The sequence below is a fragment of the Micromys minutus genome (genome assembly GCF_963924665.1).
Source record: "Micromys minutus genome assembly, chromosome: 22".
Classification (NCBI taxonomy): domain Eukaryota; kingdom Metazoa; phylum Chordata; class Mammalia; order Rodentia; family Muridae; genus Micromys; species Micromys minutus.
Window position 1 is genome coordinate 21,378,921 of NC_137957.1, and position 23,770 is coordinate 21,402,690.

Sequence of the window (23,770 nt, forward strand, 5' to 3'; positions counted from 1 at the left end):
TACTGTATGTTAATCACCTAGATGTAACCATTGCTCAGTATCCATCTGTACATGTCTGTGTGCAAGTTTCTTAACATTATGTTTCATATAGGAAGTCCATTTAATACTTTGTTTAGTGTTTAATTATATTGTTGGCTGTTCGTGACTCGACATCGCCTGTTAAAAGCATGGACTCCACATGGAACTAAATCTTTAACATCATAAAACAAATTAAGTCTTTAAAAAATGTAAAGCTATAAATTTATCAGAGGAATTTAAACCTGGCTATTAAATAGTTCTGAATCTCTGTGAGCTTAAACTTCTGAGCCCATCGGACAATAATTTCACAATACCCTGGAAACCTTGTATTTCTTTATCAGAAACAAATCATGATTATAAAATGAAAAATGTTTATGGGAGCACAGTCTGTTAAAATTTCTCCAGGAAAGAACTACAAGAGAGCTGTGTCTCATAATGAATTACCACAACCATTTCTGTCAGAATTTATCCTCCAGTTAGCTAACGTGTGTGTGTGTGTGTGTGTGTGTGTGTGTGTGTGTGTGTGTGTAGGTGGATTTGAGGAACAAAGAGGCAGGCTCTGGGTGGTCATGTTTGTATGGAAAAGGGCTGTGGCCTTCTCTACTGAAGAATTCTCTGTACTTAGTAACTCTGTGGTTAGTAACCCTGTAGTTAGTAATTCTGTAGTTAGTAACTCTGTAGTTAGTAACTCTGTGGTTAGTAATTCTGTAGTTAGTAACTCTGAGGTTAGTAACTCTGTAGTTAGTAACTCTGTAGTTACCAACTCTGTGGTTAGTAACTCTGAGGTTAGTAGCAAGATCTACTATGTTTTGCAAGACTAGGAGACAGGAAGGAAGCAGAATTAACAGGCAGACAGAAATGAATTTGCTTGTTAGGGAAGTTTAAAGAGTGCCCACAAACTAGACTCATTAAACACTAGAAACTTAGGTATGAAAGCTGGAAGTCAGAATGGAAGGTCCCAGGGAAACAGGTTCTGAGAGAAATGAGAGAGAATTTTGCCCAGGCCTCTCCCATTGGTCTTTGAAGGAACAAGACATTTAAGACCAAAACTCTGCATGGAGGAGATTGATTTGCCACAGAGAGACAAAGGACAGGGAATAATAGACAAAGGCAGAGGATAAAGGACTAGGGAGAAGGGAAAAGGATCTGGCAGATGGATGGGATATTTGTCCTGGAGGACAAAGGACTGCCTCTGGATAGAAAGGAGACAGAGGTGGCCATCAGCAAATGGCAGTTTATAAAGATAGCAGGGGAACTCCAGTGTTAGGACGAGGGGTTTAGTTTGGTTTAGTTTGAATTGGGTATGCTAATTAGGTGACCAGTGTTGGAAGTAGTTTTTGATGGATGGACTTCAATAGCTGGACCTTGGTAGTCAGCCTCAGGGGAAAGTGGATGAATAAGGAAATAGACATTGGTGGCTAGCTTTAGGAATGCAATGTAACAGACTTAAGCAATGCAGAGGAGCTAGGGGAGAGGCAAAGAAGGCCTACCAGAGCCAGACTTGCAGTGCTCCAGCCAGCTAGCAGCCCTTCCGTCTTCATGACTGGTTTTCCCCTTCACCTACACATGGTTGTCGTTCTGTATATATGCAAAAAAAAAGAAAGAAAAAGCAGTGGTTTGGGAAGCACCTAATGATTTTGTTTCAACTTGTTTGTTTATATAATAGCTTTTCTGAAAATTCAGTCCCATTCTGAGGTCTTAGGATTAAATAAGTCAACATAACAATTGAAAGAATAAAGACTGTTATGTTTTTTAGTTGACATTTTTATTGGCTATTCTCTGTATTTACATTGCAGATGTTATCTGCTTCCCCCCCCCACTCCCATTCCTCCTCCTGCTCCACTTGTTTCCATAAAGGTTCTCCCTCTCCCAGTCACCCTCTCCACCTCAGCACCTTGGCATTTTCCTATACTGGGGAAACACACCTTCACTGGACCAAAGGCCTCTTTTCCCATTGATGCCAGACAATGCTAACTTCTGCTCTATATGCAACTGGAGCTATGGTTGTGTGTGCTCATTGGTTGGTGTTTTAGTCCCTGGGAGTTTTGGAGGATTTGGTTGGTTGATAATGTTGCTCTTCCCATGGGGTTGTAAACCCTTTCAGCTCCTTCAGTCCTTTCTCTAGCTCCTTTATAGGGGACCCAGTGTTCATTCTGATGGTTAACTGCAAGCATCCTCAACTGTATCTATGTGACTCTGACAGAGCCTCTGAAGAGACGTCCATATCTGGCTCCTGCCAGGAAGCACTTCCTGGCATCAGCAATAATGCTTGAGTTTGGTGGCTGCATATGAGGTGGATCCCCAGGTGAGGCAGTCTCTGAATGATCTTTTTTTCAATCCCTGTTCCTCTATTTCATCTTGTATTTCCTCCTGTGAGTGTTTTGTTCTCCCTTCTAGGAAGAACTGAGCCATTCACATTCTAGCCTTCCTTCTTTTTTAGATTCATAATGTCTGTGAATTGTTTCTTGGGTATTCTAAGATTTTGGGGCTAGAATCCACTTATCAGTACCATGTAAGTTCTGTTGTGACTGTGTTACCTCACTCCGGATAATATTTTCTAGTTCCATCCATTTGCCTAGGAATTTCATAAAGTCATTGTTTCTAATGGCTGAGTAGTACTCCATTGTGTGAATGTACCACAAATTCTGTATCCATTCCTCTATGGAAGGATATCTAGGTTATTTCCAGCTTCTGGCTATTATAAATAAGGTTGCTATGAACATGGTGGAGCATGAGCATGTGTCCTTGTTCATGTTGGAGTGTCTTTTGGGTCTGTTGTGTTTTATTAAAAAAGAAGAAGAAGGAGAAGGAGAAGGAGAAGGAGAAGGAGAGGAAGAGGAAGAAGAAGAAGAAGAAGAAGAAGAAGAAGAAGAAGAAGAAGAAGAAGAAGAAGAAGAAGAAGAAGAAGGAAGAAGAAGAAGAAGAAGAAGAAGAAGAAGAAGAAGAAGAAGAAGAAGAAGAAGAAGAAGAAGAGAAAGAAAGAAAGAAAGAAAGAAAGAAAGAAAGAAAGAAAGAGAAAAGGAAGCTAGGAATATGTTTGGTAGAATGATATATGGTATTGGGGAAGGGGGGGCCTCTGCAGGCATTACGTTCCCATGAGGTACCAACCAGCCACAGGACAGTTATAGTATAAAATAGAGTTTATTTAGGGCATTGGAAGAAAAGTTGGGAAAGGAGTAGTGAGAGAGAGAGAGAGAGAGGAGAGAGAGAGAGAGAGAGAGAGAGAGAGAGAGAGAGAGACAGAGAGACAGAGAGAGACAGAGAGAGACAGAGAGAGAGAGAGAGAGAGAGAGAGAGAGAGAGAGAGACCTGCTATGAACACATGGAGAGAGGAGGGGAGGGGAATGGAGGGAAGAGATGGGGTAGAGAAGGAGAGGGGATAACAAGAGGATGAGAAGGGAGCAAACAACCCCTTTTAGGGTGAGTCAGGCATACCTAGCTGTTGCCAAGTAACTGTGGGACAGGGCCTAGAAGAAATGCTAACAGGGATGTCACCATCCAACTTAGGCAATAATTATGCCTTCCCAAACACCTAGTGTATTTCAAGAACTTAGCATTCCATTGCTTTAATTTTTAAGGACAATCTCTTCTCCATAACAGAGATCTAAGGATTATTACTGTGGCCAGCCAAGCATGGTATTCTGCACAATAGCCCACTTGACCTCCTTCCAGCTTCTGTGCCAGACAAGTCACTGAAGTAGACACAAAAAGAATTTCTAATGAAGTATTAGAGCCAGACTTCGAAAGCTTTCCAACCACAGACCTCTCAGTGGCAAACAAACGTTGACACTGTGATTTCAGGCAGTAAATCCAAGGACTGAAAAAATAAAAATTCTGAAGTCAACAGTCAGAGAACCTGGTTCCTTCATTTCTTGAAATCGGCGGTCTCTGGGCTGTACTGCTATCCACTGGGATTGCAAGCAAGGGCAGTGTCATGTAGTAGACACTCCTGCCCCAGACACAAAACTGGACATTAACACGTCAGTAATTAAGATCAATTGTCTTTTAATAGAATATATTTGCTGTAAAAATCACTGCAACAAGGGCAAAGAAGGTGGTTTGATAGGTGAGGGCATTTGTAAGCAAGCACAATGTTATGAGTTCAACTTCCCAGACCCATATAAGAAGATGACAGTGGTCACACATGTGCCTGCAACCCCAGCACTCTGGAAAACCTAGGCAGCAGAGGCAGGAGCATTGTAGAGGAGTGCTAGTTGCCAGCCAAGCTCCACGTTCAGTGAAAGACTGTCTAAAATGAAAAACATCAAGAGTGGGGACAGACCTCTAATATCCTCTTGCCTATAAAAACAGGAACAATTAATGTAATAACACCTATGAGAAATAAAATATTAAACATTTAATATATAAAATCCATATTATTTTCCTCCTGCTTCAGTATCCAATGTAACCCAAACCAACTCTACCTCTGATGATATTTAGTGTATTTTTGATATTTTAAAATTAATTTTAGCCTGTAAATCATTACATTAATATATTTGTTCTGCCACTTTTTTTTTTGAGGCAACGTGTTTCATAGCATTATCAGGGCCAATAGCGGCAGTTTTGTCCTCATTTTCTTCCATGTGGTTTACAAGTTCTCACTCTTGTTACACATTGACCTGTTGATATCCATGACTTCCCTCCTACTTCCTCAGCCAACCAGCTTCTCCTTTGCACTGCCCTTCCCACCCCACCACCTAACCTCCCAAGACTTATTGAAGCAAAGTCTTGCTTTATAGTCCTGGCTTACCTAGAACTCACTGTGTGTTCTAGACCTCAAACTCATAGCATTTCCTTTGCTCTGATTCCTTGAGGTCTGGGGTTACAGGTAGGGATCACCATGCCTTGATTGGCTACTTTCGTTGGTTTTCTTGTGTCAACTGTATACAATGTACAGTCAGTCAACTAAGAAAGGGTACCGCAGCTGAGAGACTATCTCCTTCAGACTGATCCATGGGCATTTCTATGGGTTTTCTTCATGAGTGATTCATATGGGAGGTCCCAGTTTACTCTGGGTGGTGCCACCCCTAGACAGATTTCCCTAGATTGTATAATAAAGCAAGCTGATTGAGCTATGGAGAGCAAGTCAAGAAGCAGAATTCATTCGTGTTCTTTCAGTTTCTTCCTTCAGGGTCTTACCTTGAGTTCCTGCTGTTATATCCCTCAGTGGGCCATTACCTTAAAGTGTAACATGAAATAAACACTCTCCTCCCAAAAATCTGCTTCTGGTCATTGTTTTAACCCAGCAGCAGAAAGCAAACTAGGACAGCACTGTCCACTCTTTACTAAACCTGTATATGTGGGCTCATACCTTGACTACCATTTTTATTGTTGTTGCTTTGTGTCTACACCATATCCTTGGCTACTTCACCAACATCTTAATAATTTTAAATGCTACCTATTTGCTGGAGATTCTATACTGTGCACTCCTGATTTCCTATTTCCTCTTTACAAACAAATACAAAAAACATAAGCCTACTTGATATTCTCATGTATATGCTTAATAAAATTTTTAATCATGACACAACAACATTCAGAGTTTCTCCTAAGCCTGTTTCCTTTCTAGCTGAGCCCCATTTTCAGTACACAGCTGTGTTACCCACTTGATCGCTCAGTCTAGGATTCTTGCTTCCTCTCTATTCTCTGCTTTCTGTAATCCACCTACAGGCTTGCTATCTCTAGATGATGTCACAAATCTAAACACACCTCACCATTTCCAAAGCTTAAGCCTTGCCCTTCCAACTCACCACAACCTAAGAACTGAATTATGAAAGTTCCGTCTTAGCATGTCTCCTCCCCCAAGTGCAGCCCACGTGTGTGCTACTTTTCTGAGCCTGTTCAGAGGTGAAAATCAAACCACAATGCTGCTCTGCCACTCTTTCAACTTAGTCTATAAATCCAGGCTCTTCTCCTGGCAAGAAAGGCTTTATTAAACTAATCCTTGCCTCCCCTGACCTATCTTTGTCTCTATCTATTACTTTCTATTCAAATGCCACAGTTAAGGCAGATCTTTTCATATCTCTTAGCCTGATCTAGAAACTCCTTCAAAAGTTGTGGCCAGAGATTTGTTTTCAATGGTGATTATAAATCACATCAAGTTAGCAACCAGGATTGACCGCACAGGCTCCTTTAGTGCTTAAGTGAGGAGTGCCAACACGCATACTCATATACACATACACACCACTCACACACCACACACACACACACACACACACACACTCATATACACACAGTCACATAAACATACATACACACCACTCACACCACACACACACACTCATATACACACAGTCACATAAACACACATACACACCACTCACCACTCACACCACACACACACACACACACACACACACACTCATATACACACAGTCACATAAACACACATGCACACCACTCACAACACACACACACACACACACACTTATACACACATACTCACATTCAAATACAAACATATATACATGCACACACATATACACACAAACACACACACAGGAAGGGGGCACAGAGAAAAACACTTATGTTTCTAGAACACCCTATTTTTTCCGGTTAACACACCAAGCTCATTTCCACTCCAGGGTTTTGTTTAGCCTCCGTTTCTTCTGCCTAAAATGTTCTTTCTCCTTTTGTTTGCCTGATTTAGGTTAGGTAGAATGATCTCCTCAGAGAAGGCTTCCTCAGTCAGACTCTGCCCACACTGTTTATTTTGTCTACTCTTCAGAGGGCTCAACTAAAATTATCTTATTCATTTATTTGTCCACCGGCTTCCCTCACTATTTGAAGCAAAAAATTTGCGTGTGTTGCTCATGGTGATATTTCTTAAACCTTGAATAAAGTCTGCCCATAATCCTACTCAAAACATGTGCACTAGATGAACAATTGGATGAATTAGTTGATGAAGCCTGACATCTGGGAGTCATACCTGGGACTCACAGGCTAGATGCAGTGTCTACGCAAATATTTTCCTCTGAAAACCTATGATCTCCCTGGGAATGTGCCTCCAGGGAACATGATATGAGACCATGACTTTCAGGATCACAAAGATTTTTCTGTTTGGTCTCAGGAGAAATTATCAGATGTTTCCTATCTGACAGATTTATATATTTTCATTACTATTCAAACAGCACACACATACACACAGCCACACATACATATTCATATACACAAACAGTAGCACAAACACACACACACACAGTCACATGCATGTATATGCTCACTAACACATATATACACATTAACATATACACACATTCACATATAGTCTCATATACAGTCACTTATACACACAATCACATAAAAATATATTTACACTCAAAGAATCACATACATATGTACACTCACAAACACACATTCACATATACACATATATATGTATATATATATATAGATAGATACATAAATATATACATACAGAGTCACACACAGAGGAGGATTCAGATGTGAATTCAGTTGCAATTCACTGAGAGTTAAAATTCAGTTTTCCTTGAGAGTATCTGTTTCTGACTTGAGCATAACGAAAACAAAAGTTTTCCTGACTTCTTCAGTTAGGGCTGAAATATATCTTACTCTTGACTATATCTTAGAGCAAGAAATAAAAATTAATGGCTCCATAGTTAACCATAGTACTGCCGTGCAATTGCTCCAGTTCAGAACTTCCAGATTTCATATGGTAGCCTAAGTATCCCAACAAATACAACAGAAGGTAAACTGTTTTCGAATGGGAAATGATATTTCAACACCTTCCCAGTCTAAGTAACCAGTTACATGGACTTGAAAGGGAACATGGGCACTACCTCCGATGTGAAATCAAGTTTAAAATATTAAAAAGAAATATATAAGGGGATAGATTCAGTTGCCATTTCTGAAAAGCCTTACCCACTACAGGATTTAGGGTCATCTGTGCACATCAAAGATACTAGAAACACTACAGACAGTTTCCATAGATGCAAGTTAGTTCTGCTTGTTTTGTTTCTTGTCTATTGCTGTAATAAAATATCCTGATAAAAGTGACTTAAGGAGGCATTTGTATCAGGTTCCTATCAGCAAGCGCTTCTTGGCATCAGCAATAGTGTCTGGATTGGTGTCTGGATATGGGATGGATCCCCAGGTGGGGCAGTCTCTGGATGGCCTTTCCTTCAGTCTCTGTTCCACTCTTTGTCTCCATATTTCCTCCCTTCTAAGAAGGACTGAATCATCCACACTTTGGTCTTCCTCCTTCTTGAGCTTCACGTGGTCTGTTAGTTGTATCCTGGGTAATCCGAGCTTTTAAGCTAATATCCACTTATCAGTGAGTGCATACCATGTGTGGGGTTGTGTGTGTGTGTGTGTGTGTGTGTGTGTGTGTGTGTGTGTGATTGAGTTACCTCACTCAGGGTGATATTTTCTAGTTCCATCTCTTTGCCTAAGAATTTCATAAAGTCGTTGTTTTTAATAGCTGAGTAGTACTCCAGTGTGTGAATGTACCACATTTTCTGTATTCATTCCTCTGTTGAAGGACATCTGGGTTCTTTCCAGCTTCTGGATATTATAGATAAGGCTGCTATGAACACAGTGGAGCACGTGTTCTTGTTGTGTATTGGAACATCTTTTGGGTATATGCCAAGGTGCCAGAGCCTGATAAATATAGAGGTGGATGCCTGCAGCCAACCATTGAGCTGATAATGGGGTCCCCAAATGGAGGAGTTAGAGAAAGGACTGAAGGAGCTGAAGGAAGACCAACAAGACCCTCCCCCCAGAGCTCCCAGGGACTGAACCACCAACAAAAGAGTACACATAGAGAGACCCATGGCTATAGCCACATATGTAGCAGAGGATGGCCTTGTTGGGCATCAGTGGGAAGAGAGGTCCTTAGTCCTGTGAAGGCTCAATGTCCCAGTGTAAGGAAATGCCAGGGCAGGGAGGTGGGAGGGAGAGGGTGGGTGGGTCAGGGAGCACCCTCATAGAAGCAGAACGAGGGGAGATGAGATAGAGGTTTTCTGGAGAGGAAACCAGGAAAAGAGATAACAATTTAAATGTAAATAAAGAAAAATCAAATAAAAGAAAAGAAAAAATAAAAAATAATTTTAAAGAAGTAACTTAAGGAGGAAGCGGTTTTTTGTTCAAAGTTCAAAGTACAGTTTCCTCGTGGTGGGCAAGTTGACTTGCCTGAAGTAGCTGGTCACATCACACCCATGCACAGTAAGAAAAACCAAGAAATGTATGCATGCTAGTGTTCAGCATTTTCCCTCCACTAGTATAAAATCCAGAATACCCTGTCAAGGGAATGGCACCACCCATATTGGACAGGTCTTCACTGTAGACACAGAATGAAGACACATTCTTGGGCCAGATGCCACGTGAATGAGTCCTAGTCCAGTTACTGATAGACTCTTTGCTCCCCTCTGGAATCTTGGGAGCCTAGCTTCAAGCATTCATTTTTCTCAGTATTTTTCCTCTAAGTTCCCATCAGAATGCCCCAATAAGATGTTTCCAGCATTCATTGATTTTTCCATTCTTTAACATTCTGGATATTAATTAGTTCAAATGGCTTATGAAATATTTATGGGGTTTTTCTTTGTTGTAGCAATAAAGCAGAAAGGGTTTATTTTACCTCCAAGGCCTAGGTTATAGTCCATCATGACTAGGAGTTCACAGCAGGAAAATTATGGAACATCTGGTCATGTTATATCCATGGTGGAGGTGAGAAAGAGCAAGGAATGAATGCATATTAGTGCCCAGATTTCCCTCTCTACTCATACACTCCAAGATTTTCTGTTTATAAGATTGTGCCACTTACAGTGGAAAGGTGCTCCCATCTCCGCTGACATAACATAATCCCCACATACATACTCATAGGCCCATCTCCAGATGGTCATACACACACACACACACACACACACACAAAATATACACACACACATACACACACATACACACCTATACACACACACATACACATACACACACACAGATAATACACACACAAACACATATACACACACAGATACAAACACACACACACACATCCACACACATATATATACACACACATACACACACAGAGAGACACATACCACCACCCATCTTACAATTAATCTAAATAAAATTTTTCATATTAATTAATCCCTGTTTTTAGTATACTTCTTTTGAAGGGAAAAAGCTAGCAAGCAACCTTATTACAAAACTGTATTCTTCTTCAGGAGCTCTACTGAAGAATGAAAATTGAATACAGTTCTCCTTAGAATTGTAGTAGACTCAGAAGGAATCAATCGAAAGTTATCTCTACCTTAATATCTATTTAAGAGAGTAGCTTGTGTAACTATCATTTGGAAATAAATCAGGATATAAGAACATTGTTAATGTTATACATTAATCACAATATAATTATATTATTGTATAATATATTATGTATGAATAAATAATGTATAATACGTAAGTATATTATAATCAGAAAATAACAAAATATTTTAATTAATCAATTATTTCAAAAACAAATTATTCTGTAGGAGTAAAACTTTGCCTGCTGCACTGTAATGAACATTTTATCCACATATACATCAGTCTCTCTGTGGATAGACACATTTTTTTTCAATCTGTACACCCCTTGTCTGTGAATATTTCCCAAAAAGACGCAGGTAATTTGGAGAAGAGCTTAAGTTTGAAATCAATATTCAGAAATGGCTGAGCCTGTCCTCTTTCCACAATGCCAGTTATATTAAAATATTAATGTAAATACACACTTTTCCCTGATGGTGAGGCCATCTGAATGCTTTCTCAAAATTACTTTTTCTTGACGATACATATTTTCTAAAAAGTTCATCTCTAAAAGGCCTTCCAGCTGCTGGGTGAGTGTACTCACATGAGTGGCACATACTAAGTTCCCTGAGCTATATGCATTTGCTTTATATTGGTTTTAACGACATCTACAAATTCCAGGAAATTCAGTGTAGTGTTACAAAGATGAGAAGCATTTCATTTCATATCTAAACTAATGTAACCATGCTCAGAAGCCTCATTCAAACACAATAAAAGGAAAAGACAAATTCAGCAAGGACTGGAACACTTTCTCCTTATACAGAACCTTCTTCTGTCACACAGGAAAATTTCTTACTCGGTCCTTTCAAGACAATCTGAGTTCCATGGAACTGAACACAGTAGTCCCTAAGAAGTAAAGCCTTGTTGATAAAGTCTGTGCATTTTGTGTTATATTTCAATGGACAGATCACTGCAGATTACCACAGGGTGGGCTGTGATATTTTGACATATGTTACAATGTAGGATGAATGATCAATTCAAATTAGTCAACAATCCAACACTTGACATGCTTACTATTTATTGTTTTTGAGACAAGGTCTTGTATATTCCAGGCTAGCCTCAAACTCACTATGTAGCAAAGGCTAATGAACTCCTGATCCTCCTACTTCTACCTTCTCTGTGCCGGGACTACAGGCATGTACAATTCTGCCAGGCTTCTTAATCATGTCAAAGGAAATTCAGGGACAAAGAGTGGAGCAGGGACTGAAGGAAAGGCCATTCAGAGACTGCCCCACCTAGAGATCCATCCCACCAGCAGACACCAAACCCAGTCACTACTGCTGATGCCAAGAAGTGCTTGCTGACAGGAGCCTGATATAGCTGTCCCCTGAGAGGCTCTCCCAGAGCCTGACCAACACAGATGAGGGATGCACGCAGCGAATCATCACACTGAGCATGGGGACCCCAATGTAGAAGTTAGGTCAAAGACTGAAGGAGCTGAAGAGTTTTGCAACTCCATAGGAAGAACTACAATATCTACCAATCAGATTCCCCAGAACTTCCAGGGACTAAACCACCAAAAGTATGCATGCTGGGACCCATGATCCCAGCTGAATATGTAGCAGATGATTGATTGCCCTATCAGCATCACTGGGAGGGGGTGCTCCTTGATCCTGTAGAGATGACCCAGGGTAGGGGAATGCTAGGGTGCTGAGGCAGGAGTGGGTGGGTGGGGCAAAGAGTACCCTCATAGAGGCAGAGGGAGGGGGGAGAAGAGAGGGAGTGTGTGTGTGTGTTGCATGTGTATGAGATGCAGATATGTGAGTGTGCAGAGGGCAACCACGCAGAGACCAGAGTAAAATATCTGTTGTCTTTCTCTGATTCTCTCCTTACTGTCTTAGGACAGGGTCTCTCATTTTGGGGCTAGGCTTGTTAGCCAGAGAGCTCTAGGGATAGGCCTACCTTTACCCTGTAATGCTGGGGTTATTAACATCCTATAACTTCTCCAACTTGTGAATGTCTGTTCTTCTTTCTAAAATACAATCTGAAATCCCTAGATTATATCTCCATTTTCCTGAAAACTCTGCAATAAATGTACAATAGAGACAGCATGATCGATACACAGCGCTCGATGAAGTTATTACAGTGAACTGGGAGAATGGTTCTATACCATCTCAAGCATGGAACTGGCAAATACCTAGCTAATTATAAAATCCATTTGCTGCCCAACTCATGCAACAAAATTCACAACATAAAACATTTTAAAGCTATGTGAAAGGCATTTGGGAATCCTAAAGACTACTGTGAATAGGAAACACCAGTTGTTAAATGTTGTGAATGTTTTAAAATTTCACTTCCTTCAGATGCTCTTCTACTAAACTGTGTACTAAATAACTTTCTACTATGCCAAGGATTAAGAATAATGTTTGCCATGGTTCTAATCAAGATCAGAATGTTGTTCTGTATCAGCAACTCTAACAGACAGATAGATAGATTGATGGATGGATGGATGGATGGATGGATGGATGGATGGATGGATGGATGGACGGACAGACATTTACACTTCCCACTGGTAGGTTTCTCATCTGGCACCCTTCTTCTTTCTGTGTTCTTTTCCCTAGCGTGTGATACTTAGCTTTGATAATATAGATAAGAAACTAACAGTTTCAAAGTTACATAGCCATAATTACAACACTCAGTTCATTCCATCCAGGGAAAAGTGAAGAATACAATTTAGAAGGAATACGCATACAACAGGAAGCTATTAAACACAGTATACTTAGAGGAAAATGTCCTCATAGTTTATTATATCAAAAAGAGGTACTTGGAATTTTTATTTTGTGAAACAAAGAATGCTTTTGCATTTTGTATAAAAATAATTTAGTTATCTTTGAATTCTTCATTTAATAGTCTAAGGGAATATTTATATAGTCCAAGGTTTCCTATATTTTGTTGTTTACATATGTTTGTATGCAGATAATATGACAGTTAAAATAGAAAATACAATGCAATTTTCCCAGTGAACAAAAGACAGCACATAATTTTGAAGACAAGAATAAATGAGAATCCTCTTTAAATAAACATTGAGAAGTAAACACCAGCCATTCAAAATGCAATGCTTAGAAAACACCCACAATCATACTGACTTTAACATTGCTTTTGCAGATAACTGAATGTTTCATGTTTCAAACAAGTTGCACTAACTCCTTCAGTCTTGGTCCAAATCCCACATCATTAAATTGAGAATAGTTGGTGGCAACTGTATTCTAGAGAAAGGTTATAATAAAACTGAGAAAGGACAGAAAACGATCACTATATAAACCCTCATATAGTTTAATGAAAATGTCATTTTTCTATTCAGGCTAAATTTCAACTACATTTCTAAGATAAGTGTAAGACGTACAATGTATGGGGATAAGATAAGGACCATCTTATCCTTATAGGATCAAAGATATGATAAGTGTAAGTATTGTAAGTATTATAAGACATATAATAAGCATATAATAGGAATGAGCAAAAAAACTGTCGCTATAAATGTATAGACATGTAGGCATGCCTGTGTGCTCAAAAACACATAGTTAGTTCTGAATTGGTCTTTACAGACTTCACTTTGGGGGAAAAAAAGTGAAGAAGAATATTAGAAAATATATTACAAGCTGATCATATTTTATATGAAATGCCTATTATCTATGAAATGCTTGGTGCTGGTGAGAATGTGCGTTTCTGAAAACTAAATTCCCCATGGAGTACATAAGATGTTGACAAAGTCTTCATCGCCTGCGATCCCTATACTTAGGCCTTCGTAATAGTCTTCAAATTCGCTGTATGAGACTTCATCATGTTTGCTGCAGGCATCTTTTAATGTCTCTAAGAAAGATGATTTGATTTCCTCCTCTGTCGAATGCCCTGCAGGAAGAGGACCGACTTGAAATATTTTCTGTAAAAGTTCAGCAAAATGACAGAAGATGATAGAGGGGTACTTATTCGTCTTCTGAGATAATTTTGGTAATTTTAAATTGCATGCCAAACTTCCCTCTGATTTATTTCAACACTAACCAGAATTAATTTGTCTCACACTCGGCCTCTCCATTACTATTCCACTCTTTCATTCATCCATTAATCTGTTCTCAAGCAATTGGCACAAAAAAAATAGAAAAAAAAGAAAAGATTCATAATAGTAAAAAGATTCAAAAATGAAAAGCTTCTGAAAATGGTCAAAAATACCCAAAATAAAATAACAAAAGGAAAAAAAGGCAATAATCTATGACCTTTAAAATGACCTTTATGTATACTTTTCTAAGTCAGAGAGCAGGACAGATGGCCAGTGGTCAAGAACGTGTGTTACACTTCCAGTGAACCCGAGCTTGGCCTACGTTACCCACATTTCGTGGTTCACAATGGCTGTCCTGTAACTTCAACTCCAGAGGTTCTGACACCATCTCTTCTGGTCTCTGTAAGTAACCTATATCCCTACACACTGACACAAATAAGCACACACATGTGAGAAATAAACGTAAGGAAAACCTATTGCTGTCATTTAAAACTATACACAGCAAATAGGAAGAAAAGTTATCCTTTTCTAAAATAGAAGTTTGAATGGAAAGAAACAGGATATTGAGCTAAGCAACAATAACCCCCTATGATACTTGAGATTGTTAGGCAAAGCAAAATCTAATCCACATCTAATGTATATAGAAACAAGTTTTAATTAAAACATTTTTAATTAAATTTATGCTTCAAGTAACAAGAATCGTATACATTCTTAAATTCTCCACCTAAAAATCACCCATCTCTCATCATCCATAGGAGATTTTCTTTCTTTGCTATAATAGACCAGAAATTGCTACAAAATTAAATATTGGATTTCTATCATTACACAAACTGCTTTTAGGATGAGCCACTTATATTAAAACCATTTTTCCTAACAAATTGCTTAAGTAAAGGAGAGAAATACAGAGACAGAGACAGAGAGACAGAGAAAGACAGATAGAGATGGAGGGGGGAGAGAGAGAGAGACAGAGACAGAGAGAGAGAAAGACAGAAAGACAGAGAAAGACAGATAGAGACGTGGGGGCGGGGAGAGAGAGAGAGAGAATGTCTCCTACAACTGAAATTAAACTATGAAGACAAGCATGCAGGAGGCAGAGGCAGAGGAAAGCCACAGGCAGAGGACCATCTTGGTCTACACAAGATCCTGTCGAGGGAGGAGGACGCAGAGAAAGAAGAGGAGGAAAGGGAACAAGGAGGAAGCAGACAATTTTTATCCTGGAAATTGCTATGTAAATAGATTGCAATGTGTAATGAAACATAGAAATAGGGATTTCTTTGTTACATTAAATGTATCGCTAGATTTTTCCCTTTTAGACATGTACAGCCTGCTTGGCTTTCCTCTTAATCACGAATGCAAAGCCAAAGTAAGGAGTTCCTGAAAGGAACCAAGATTTCCCAACGACATGAGCAAACCAACTGGAGCCATCATCTCTGGCCAATAATAGAGCCAAAACTGTTCATGCAAGCTAACTGCAAGAGAAAAGGTAAATGATGTTGAAGTTACCACATTTTGAAATAAGCAAGAGTGTTTGCTGTGACTAACTAAATAGAAAGATGTAGAGGATGGTGTGTTTAGGATGACCTCACCCTTCTCATCCCTCTGCCTCTGCCTCCTGAGTCCTGAGATGACAAGTGTGTACCACAAGTTCCTTTGTTCACAGCTGGAATTTCAAATTCAGCCCCTTCTACATGTTAGGCAAGCATTCTACCAACTGAGCCAAGGTTCCACCACATTCGATATTTCTTAATGATAAGAAGCCAGGGTAATTGTAATGTGTCTTTGTTAATATAAAGTACAAGAGGATTACATTTTTAAGAAAAAAATTTTTTTGCATTCACCTTGTGTAGCTACCCAGAAAAGAGTCAGCAGTATTTGTAAGCAAATGGCTTTGTGACCAGAACATGGAGGAGCACTGGAACGCCCACACTGAAGACGGTGAGGTTAGGAGACTGACCATGTTCCAGCGATTATATAGGCAACACAATCCACTCTTGCTGACTTGTTTTTTTTCTCTTTTGTTTTTTCATTTTTCTTTTTTTTTTGGGGGGGGGGAGCAAAAGGATGGAAGAGTGTACCGAGGAGGAACATGGGGTGTGAAAAATCAGGGTGCATTGTATAAAATTCCCAAATAGTTAATAAAAATATGATGTTTGGTAAAATAAATAAATAAAGTAAGTAAGTAAGTAAGGCTGAAAGACTCTCAAGGCCAGTCTGGGTTACACTGTAAGATCCTGTCTGAAAACAAAACTAGAAAATGTTCAACTAAGTAACGAAAATCTTTTACTTCTGTATTAGTCAATGGAATATAAATGAAGTAGGCTTAGGTTGTTGAACAATATAATTCCGCAAAAAAAGGCAGTATAGTCTAGTGTAGAACATGCTATCATTACAACGGCATTTGGAAATATCAGTTGATATTTGAAATGTGGATATCCAAATAATTCTAGGTATCAATCAGAAAAAAAGGAGCCTAAGGGGTCACAGATAAACACATGTGTTCTTCATTGGATACGTATCAACAGTTAGAAATTAGAAGCCCACCAATAGGAGAGTGTCTGTACCCATTTTAATTTTTTGATTATTAATAGAATATTTGGCAAATAAAACATGACATCTTAACGTAGATTAGCAAATGTATATGCAACTATGAAAGTCATAAAGGAAGTGGCTGAAAACAATATGTTACATGATTACAACTTTTGCTCTTCTGAAGAAGGATGCAATGAAATCAAGAAAGTTTTGGGGGCCAAACACTGTGACAAGCTGCATTCGTAAGTCCACTACATGGAAACTACAGTAAGAAGTTAGTCTTTAGTGTTGCTTTTAAGAATCCGCTATGCTGTTTTTGAGGTGAAGCCTCATCCCATGGCCCAGGCTGGCCTCAGCATTGCGTTCCCCTTGCCCCTTCCACTCCTACGCGCTGACTGTAGGTGTGTGCTACCGCACTTGGCTGGATTTCCACAGATAAGCACATGTCGTTCTATGTCTAATCCCACTCTAGATAAAGATATAAAACTTCCTCAATCCTCAGGACTGTGGCCTTCTTCCAGAAGACACAGTGACTGTAACTGAGAGACTTAAAAAGGTTTTGCCAAAGGTTTGCACTCCAATTCACCACTCATTCCAAACAAGAGACACAAGAGTTCTATCATATAACTATGAGAGAAATCAGTAAGTATAAACTACGGACAGAAGAACCTTTAAATGAGAAAGGGAAGATGGCTCCCAAGCTATTGGCTCAAACAAACCTTCCTTCCTTCCTTTCAGACAATGCTTTTAGATGAGTCTAATTTGAAGAAGACTCTTTTACTAATGAGTACCATAGAAATCAAAAGCATTGGACATGCAATGGTTACCTGAAATCACACGTGGATGCTTCTTCGCACAGTAACACCTCCTAATGTCTATAACAGACACGGTGCCGGTTCTGTTAAAATCCAGTTTCATGAAGGCCTGAAGAAAGACAGGGTTTCTCTCTGTGAAACTATTAGACACGATAAGCTGTTTTGTGGTCAACCATTTATGAACTGTAAACTGTTTTGAAGGCGCTAAGTGGGTGCTTGAGAAAGCATCATATACACAGAGGAAGATGACTGAATCACTGGGAAACCTCCCTGCCGGTGAGTCACGTGCTCTCTGTCTGCACCCGGACCTGCAGAAAGCTATCAATCCCCACTGTCCTGGCTGGCTTTGCTCAGAACTGAAGCGTCAGGTCAAAGACCTTGGTAACTTACTGAAGCGTCTGGTCAAAGACCTTGGTAACTTTCAGCTCCAGGATTCATGAAGTTGACAAATGACCAAAATGAAGTTATTTGAAGGTTTTTTGTTTGCTTTCTTGCTTTTAGTTCAAAAAGTAAGCCTGCAAACTCCAGATCACTAGAAGCAATGAACAGGTAAAACACTTACTTCTTAACATGTAATACTTCCTTTCCAGTTCCTGCCTGGCTTACTTACTGTTCTTCCAAATCAATACTAAGGAAGGAAGATATGCAGAGACACCAAGCTATCTGAAGCAGCAGCCTGAGCAGCCAACAATCAAAACCAGAAACATCTTTGTTTATTCTGAATATGTAAGTCACAGAAATATTGACCTGCTCTAGATTCAGTTATACCCTAAATTCCTTTCCTGAATCCTTATACTTAGAACCCTGGAATACAGCTATATGTAGAGCTGGGGTCTCTGAGGGAGTAATTAAGATGGAACAGAAGGTAGGCCTCAGTGCAGGATGACTAGTATTCCTTTGACAAAGGACAGCCCAACACACAGAGGGACAGCCACAGGATAACAGTGGAACAACCACCAGAAGACCACAGGGAGAGGGCTCAGAAGAAATGCTCAGATATGCACACCCTACTTGGACCTCTAGACTATGAACAATGAAAAAATATTTTGACAAGCCTGTCTCTGGCTGTTTGCTCTTTTTTCCCCACCCTTTTCTTCCTTCCTTCCTCCTTTTCTTCCTTCCTACCTTTATTTTATTTTTAATTTTATTTTGGTCCTTTATTCTAACTGCAGTGACTTATGTATGAGACACCAGTTCAGCTTCTTTTCTGATACTCAAACTTAGTACCGTGGCCATGTAAATAACAATTAAGTATAAAATTGCAAATGGGGGAGAAGTTTGCTTTACTTAGAGCTTTTATTGCATCTCTTGATGAGTAGGGGGTAGAGAGCTTTAGTTTAATTTGGGGGTTTTGTTTGTTTGTGTTTTTGTTTGTGACTGACACCTGCCATAACTACCTATCCTATCCCACATAGAATAACTTTTTATAAATATGACATACATATACCTATTGCACTAAATACATACCTCAAAGAAAAACTGTACCAAGCAAAAGTATACATGTCCTATAGAACTGAGATAATCCATATTTTTATTTTAAAAATTAAGGGTCTGTGTGTATGTAAGTGTAATTAATGTATGTGTACATGTATAGTGTGTGCAACACACTCAGGGTGTCAGTTCTCACACCCCACCTAGTCTGAGACTCATGCTAGTGAGCTGTGACCTACTTGGAGTTGCTTATCTGAGCCTCTCAGCCTTCCATAAGAGCCCAGGGATCCCGGACTGGGTTTACATGGGACCCGAGAATTTGAGCTCAGGTCCTTACACTTGTACCACAAACTCTGTCCAATGACGTATCCCTCCAGCCCCAGGACTCTAATTCCAACTTAATATGTGTCATTTGTTGTGTGCACTTTAACACTTATCATGTATATCACAAAACCACAGAAACACTTTAATCATTATCATAGAGTAACGCATTGGAGCACCAACACTGTAATAGGTGCAATGCTAAGAATGGAATCATCACATCCAATCTCTCTGTGGAACAACAAATGGGGCTCGGAGTTTTATACAGTTAGATAGCTAGTTTCACAGAAACAGTAATGTATTAAGATAATTCAATTTGAATTTTATTTTTCTTGTATTAAATATTTTCTGACATATATATCATTTGTGATCTATATGAGAATTTGTTTTATTCTAAGAAGACTTATACAAATACATAAGCTTGTTTATCTTAAGTCTTACTAAACCCAGTGTACATTACAGCCAAAATGATATAACATGTTTCAATTGATGGCCCATTAAAGGTGCTAAAGAATGAATCTAACAATCTAGTAATAGTTTGAGGTCAGTTAGTAGTTACCTTGCGAACAAATGATTTCCTATATTCACTCATTTCACCAAAAATGGCACGTCTGAATTCTCCATAATCAGCCTTGTTTCTGCCATGGTCATGGGCTTGCAGGATTAGCCAGGAAGACTCAAAGTCCTAAAAAGGCCCCGTAGAAACTGCCATTACATCCTTATATTATGTAAGTCATAACAGGATTAGAGTCATATTTTTTTTGATCATCTGTGGCTCTAGACAAGGTAAGCTACTGAGTAATAAAATGTATCAAGTTACAGATAAACCTAGTAAAAGGAATTTTGGAGTGAATGCCTAAGCTCAGGGCCGCTTCTGAAGGAGTGATGACTCATGGTATATCCCTTTTAAAGGTATGATATTTGCCAGCAGAGAAATGCTAAGGGTTGAACCTGTTGCATGTCAGGTGATCTGTGGATTGCAACTTCAATCACTGGTCTCCATCTTAAGGATCTTATCATGTTTTTATTGATGAATAATAGTACATGTAGAGAGGGTAACATGATATCTCAATGCACATGTATGCTGCGGAAAGATCAAGCCAGCCTAGATATCATCTCTGTTCAAATATTTAACATTTTAGTAAGGATATTTAGTAAGATTTGGTAAAAACAAGGAGTAAGAATATTTAAAACCTGTCTTAGCTATTTTTAAATGCACAGGACATTATTGATTATTCTTGACTACATTCACCAGGCTGTGTAGTAGATAAAGCTCATCCTCTGATCCAAATGAAAATTTATGCCACATGGTCAGCCTCTCCATTTCTTTGTACATGTTACACCCACCCCCACCACTTACTTCTCAGTGTCTTTATAAAAAGTAAGATGGTTGTTGTGCACTCAATTTTGAATGTTCCACTGTTTTTAAGTGTATTGCATCTGTGATAATTTCAAAGTCTATTCAGGTTCTAAAATGCCAGTAACACCGAAACCATTAATGGGGTTTCTTCTGCTCTTGGGAGCACAGAAGCTTTGAATGACTTCTGAACTATTCCAAAATTTACACTGAAGAGTATGATACTAACTGAACTCCTTATATCAGTTTGTGCTTCTTTAGCAATGGTTCTGTTTAAACCCTGCTCTACTCAGTGTTCTTGATAACAAAAGAAATCACCCCACGCCTTTATTAAAGCTTAGAGAAAGAGATTTTCAGTGCTTCTGTCATGGTGTTGGCTTTAAATGAGACCGTAAATAAAACACCCAGCATGGCAAATAGATACTCAGAAATTATTCTCTTCCATGTCCTAACTTTTTCAAATTAAACTGTAATTAGAAAGTAAGATTCAAAATACCCTGCCTCCTTATACAGCTTTCCTGTGTGTCAAAATGCCTCACACATAACAAAGAAAAAGTGTGCATGTGCAGTTGAGGTATCACTGAGTCTGTGTCTCAGTTTTACAAATCATGAGTTAAAACAAACAGTAGACAAATGTGTTTATGTAACTAAAACAATACCAAACTTAAAAGGACTTCTGAAGGCTCAGAAGAAGGGTTTTCAAAAAAAAAAAAAAAAAAAGTAATGCAATTAAGTAACAAAAAATCATATGTCTACATATGATTCAGAATAAAAACTAATTCAACTGGAATTTATGCTTCACTGATAATATTTCTCTGTAAACTTGGCTCTTTGTGGAGCATAGCACTTTTTATTTCGATTCAGAGAGAGCGACTGTGTCCTTTCACAAATACGTTCTGCTTCTCAGTGAGACCCAGGCTGGTGATTACAAAATCTTATTCACACATCTCCCTGTATGCGCTTATGGTTGCATAAGCATGTATACTGCATAGGGAATATAACAAGAAACAAAATAAAAATATTAGTTAAAATATGTGATATGGCTGGACAATGGAAAGATACTTACTTTGCGTGTATAAGACCCTAGGGGCAATTCTAAAATTTAAAAAAAAAAAAAAATCAAGTTTATAATGAAACAAAACAAATAAGAAAGGACGAACCTTACATTCTTAGGTTATCCTTCTTAGTAATTGTGATGGTTTGAATGAAAAGGGCCCCATAGGTTCATATATTTGAATGCTTTAGTTCCAGTTGGTGGAACTATTTGGGAAGGATTAGAAGGTGTGGCCTTGTTGGACGGGGTACGGACTCTAGCGGTGGGCTTTAGAATTTCAAAAGACTATGCCATTCCCTGTTAGTTCACACATTTTGTGATTGTCATGTCAACATGTAGGGTCTATATTGTCCCAGTAACATGCCTGCCTGTCTGCTGCCATGCTCCACATCACAATGGTCCTGGATTCTAACCCTGTGGGAAAATAAGAGCCTCCAGCTTAAATGCTTTCATTTATAAATTGTCTTGGCCATGGAGTCTTGTCACAGCACTAGAAAAGTAACTAAAACAGAAGTCTTAGACAATTGTCCTTGTTCACTAGTTATAAACATTTCAGAAATGCAGAAGCATCGGAGTAATACAGTACTTTCCCACCCTCCACAGGGCCAGGCTATGTGGATACCAGCCCTCTCTCAGTTAGGATTTACTCCTTTGTCCAACAAAAACATACCACCGTGTTCTAATTTTCCACTGTTCCTTAATTTGTTCATCTATGAAAATAAGATGTGAAGGTGAATGGTTCCTGGTCTGTCTCACCAGACATACCACAAGCTTCAGTGCCATCAAACCAAGGGACAATTATGTCCCAAGAGTGACAGGTCATGTCATACTGACACCGAATTGTACAGCCATTTCCTCAATTGTAAAGATTTCGAGGTGGAGGATACAAAATCTCTGAGTTTAACACCTGAGATGCCTGGCTATTAAACACTTCAAAAACATATAATAAAATGATTAAAGTCAATGTTTTTAAAAAAAAATCGATGGGACTTGTTGCCTGGTGGCTTAACCCTGATTAGAGTGGCGTTAAAAAAAAAAATAAAAGCTATTAAAATTCCATTAGAAAAGCGAACATGGCCATACAAGAATACACCCAGAGCAGAAAACGCTGTGTGGTACATACCTTCTCAGACACTTCCAAGTGAAAGGTTTTCAGAGCTTGCTGAAAATCTGTCTTTTCCAAAAGCCCATTCCCTTCCTTGTCCAGACGTTGAAAATATTTGCCCAATCCAGTCAAAATACGAACACCTTTCTGGTGCACTTGTTCTTTTAGTTTTTCTGTTTAGATAAAAGAGAAATGGAAGCTGGTTGCTTCTGTGCACCAAGCAATCAAACTGCAGTTGTTTCTCCTTTGAGAAAACACGTGGATAGCATTGGAAAAACGGATGAGAATATTCAATGGGCAGATGCATTCGGCTGGCAAAAGACTTTGGAACGGAGAATATTTTTAATAAGGACAATGTCAGACACAACGGCATATTCAGAATCGGCCAGAACTACAGCACCACTGTGTGGTGAAAGTGTTCCATGTTGCACACAAAAAAAAATTAATGTTTCTCTATGCATAAGTAAATAATCTGAGTATTACATGTAGGATCTTAGTTCCTCTTGCTTAGATCTCCTTATCTAACTGCCCCATTCTTTTCTTATTTCTTTATCCACACTACTGAATTACAGAACTGATGCCTCACAGATCACACACCAGCAATACCAGCTCAAAGAATTTGAAGTAGTTTGAAAGTTTGAAGCTGAAAAAATAAATGTGCCGAGTGGCATCTGGGTTTTGAGGTACTAGTGTTTGGTTACATGTTCATAGTAAACATTTCATCCAGAAAAATTTATAGGTCACAGACTCTGGCTCTGAAATTCTCCTTCTGGCCCATTTAATGCTGCCTGTATAGTATTACAACACATGCATTAGAAAAGAGAACACAGCCGCCACAAGCTTCAGTAGTGAC

The 23,770-nt window shown here is 39.0% G+C and overlaps 1 protein-coding gene across 1 annotated transcript in view; it reads right to left on the bottom strand.

Moving 5' to 3' along the window:
• Nucleotides 1-13,984: 13,984 nt before the first annotated feature.
• Nucleotides 13,985-23,770, bottom strand: part of CAPS2 (calcyphosine 2) — a gene marked incomplete at both ends in the record, with an annotated part of 46,538 nt that continues 36,752 nt past the window's right edge. The window contains 4 exons of the mRNA XM_080935738.1: nt 13,985-14,160; nt 17,662-17,758; nt 19,961-20,086; nt 22,936-23,090. Of these exons, the coding sequence (XP_080791864.1) occupies nt 13,985-14,160; nt 17,662-17,758; nt 19,961-20,086; nt 22,936-23,090 (554 nt within the window). The remainder of the gene's footprint in view (nt 14,161-17,661; nt 17,759-19,960; nt 20,087-22,935; nt 23,091-23,770) is intronic.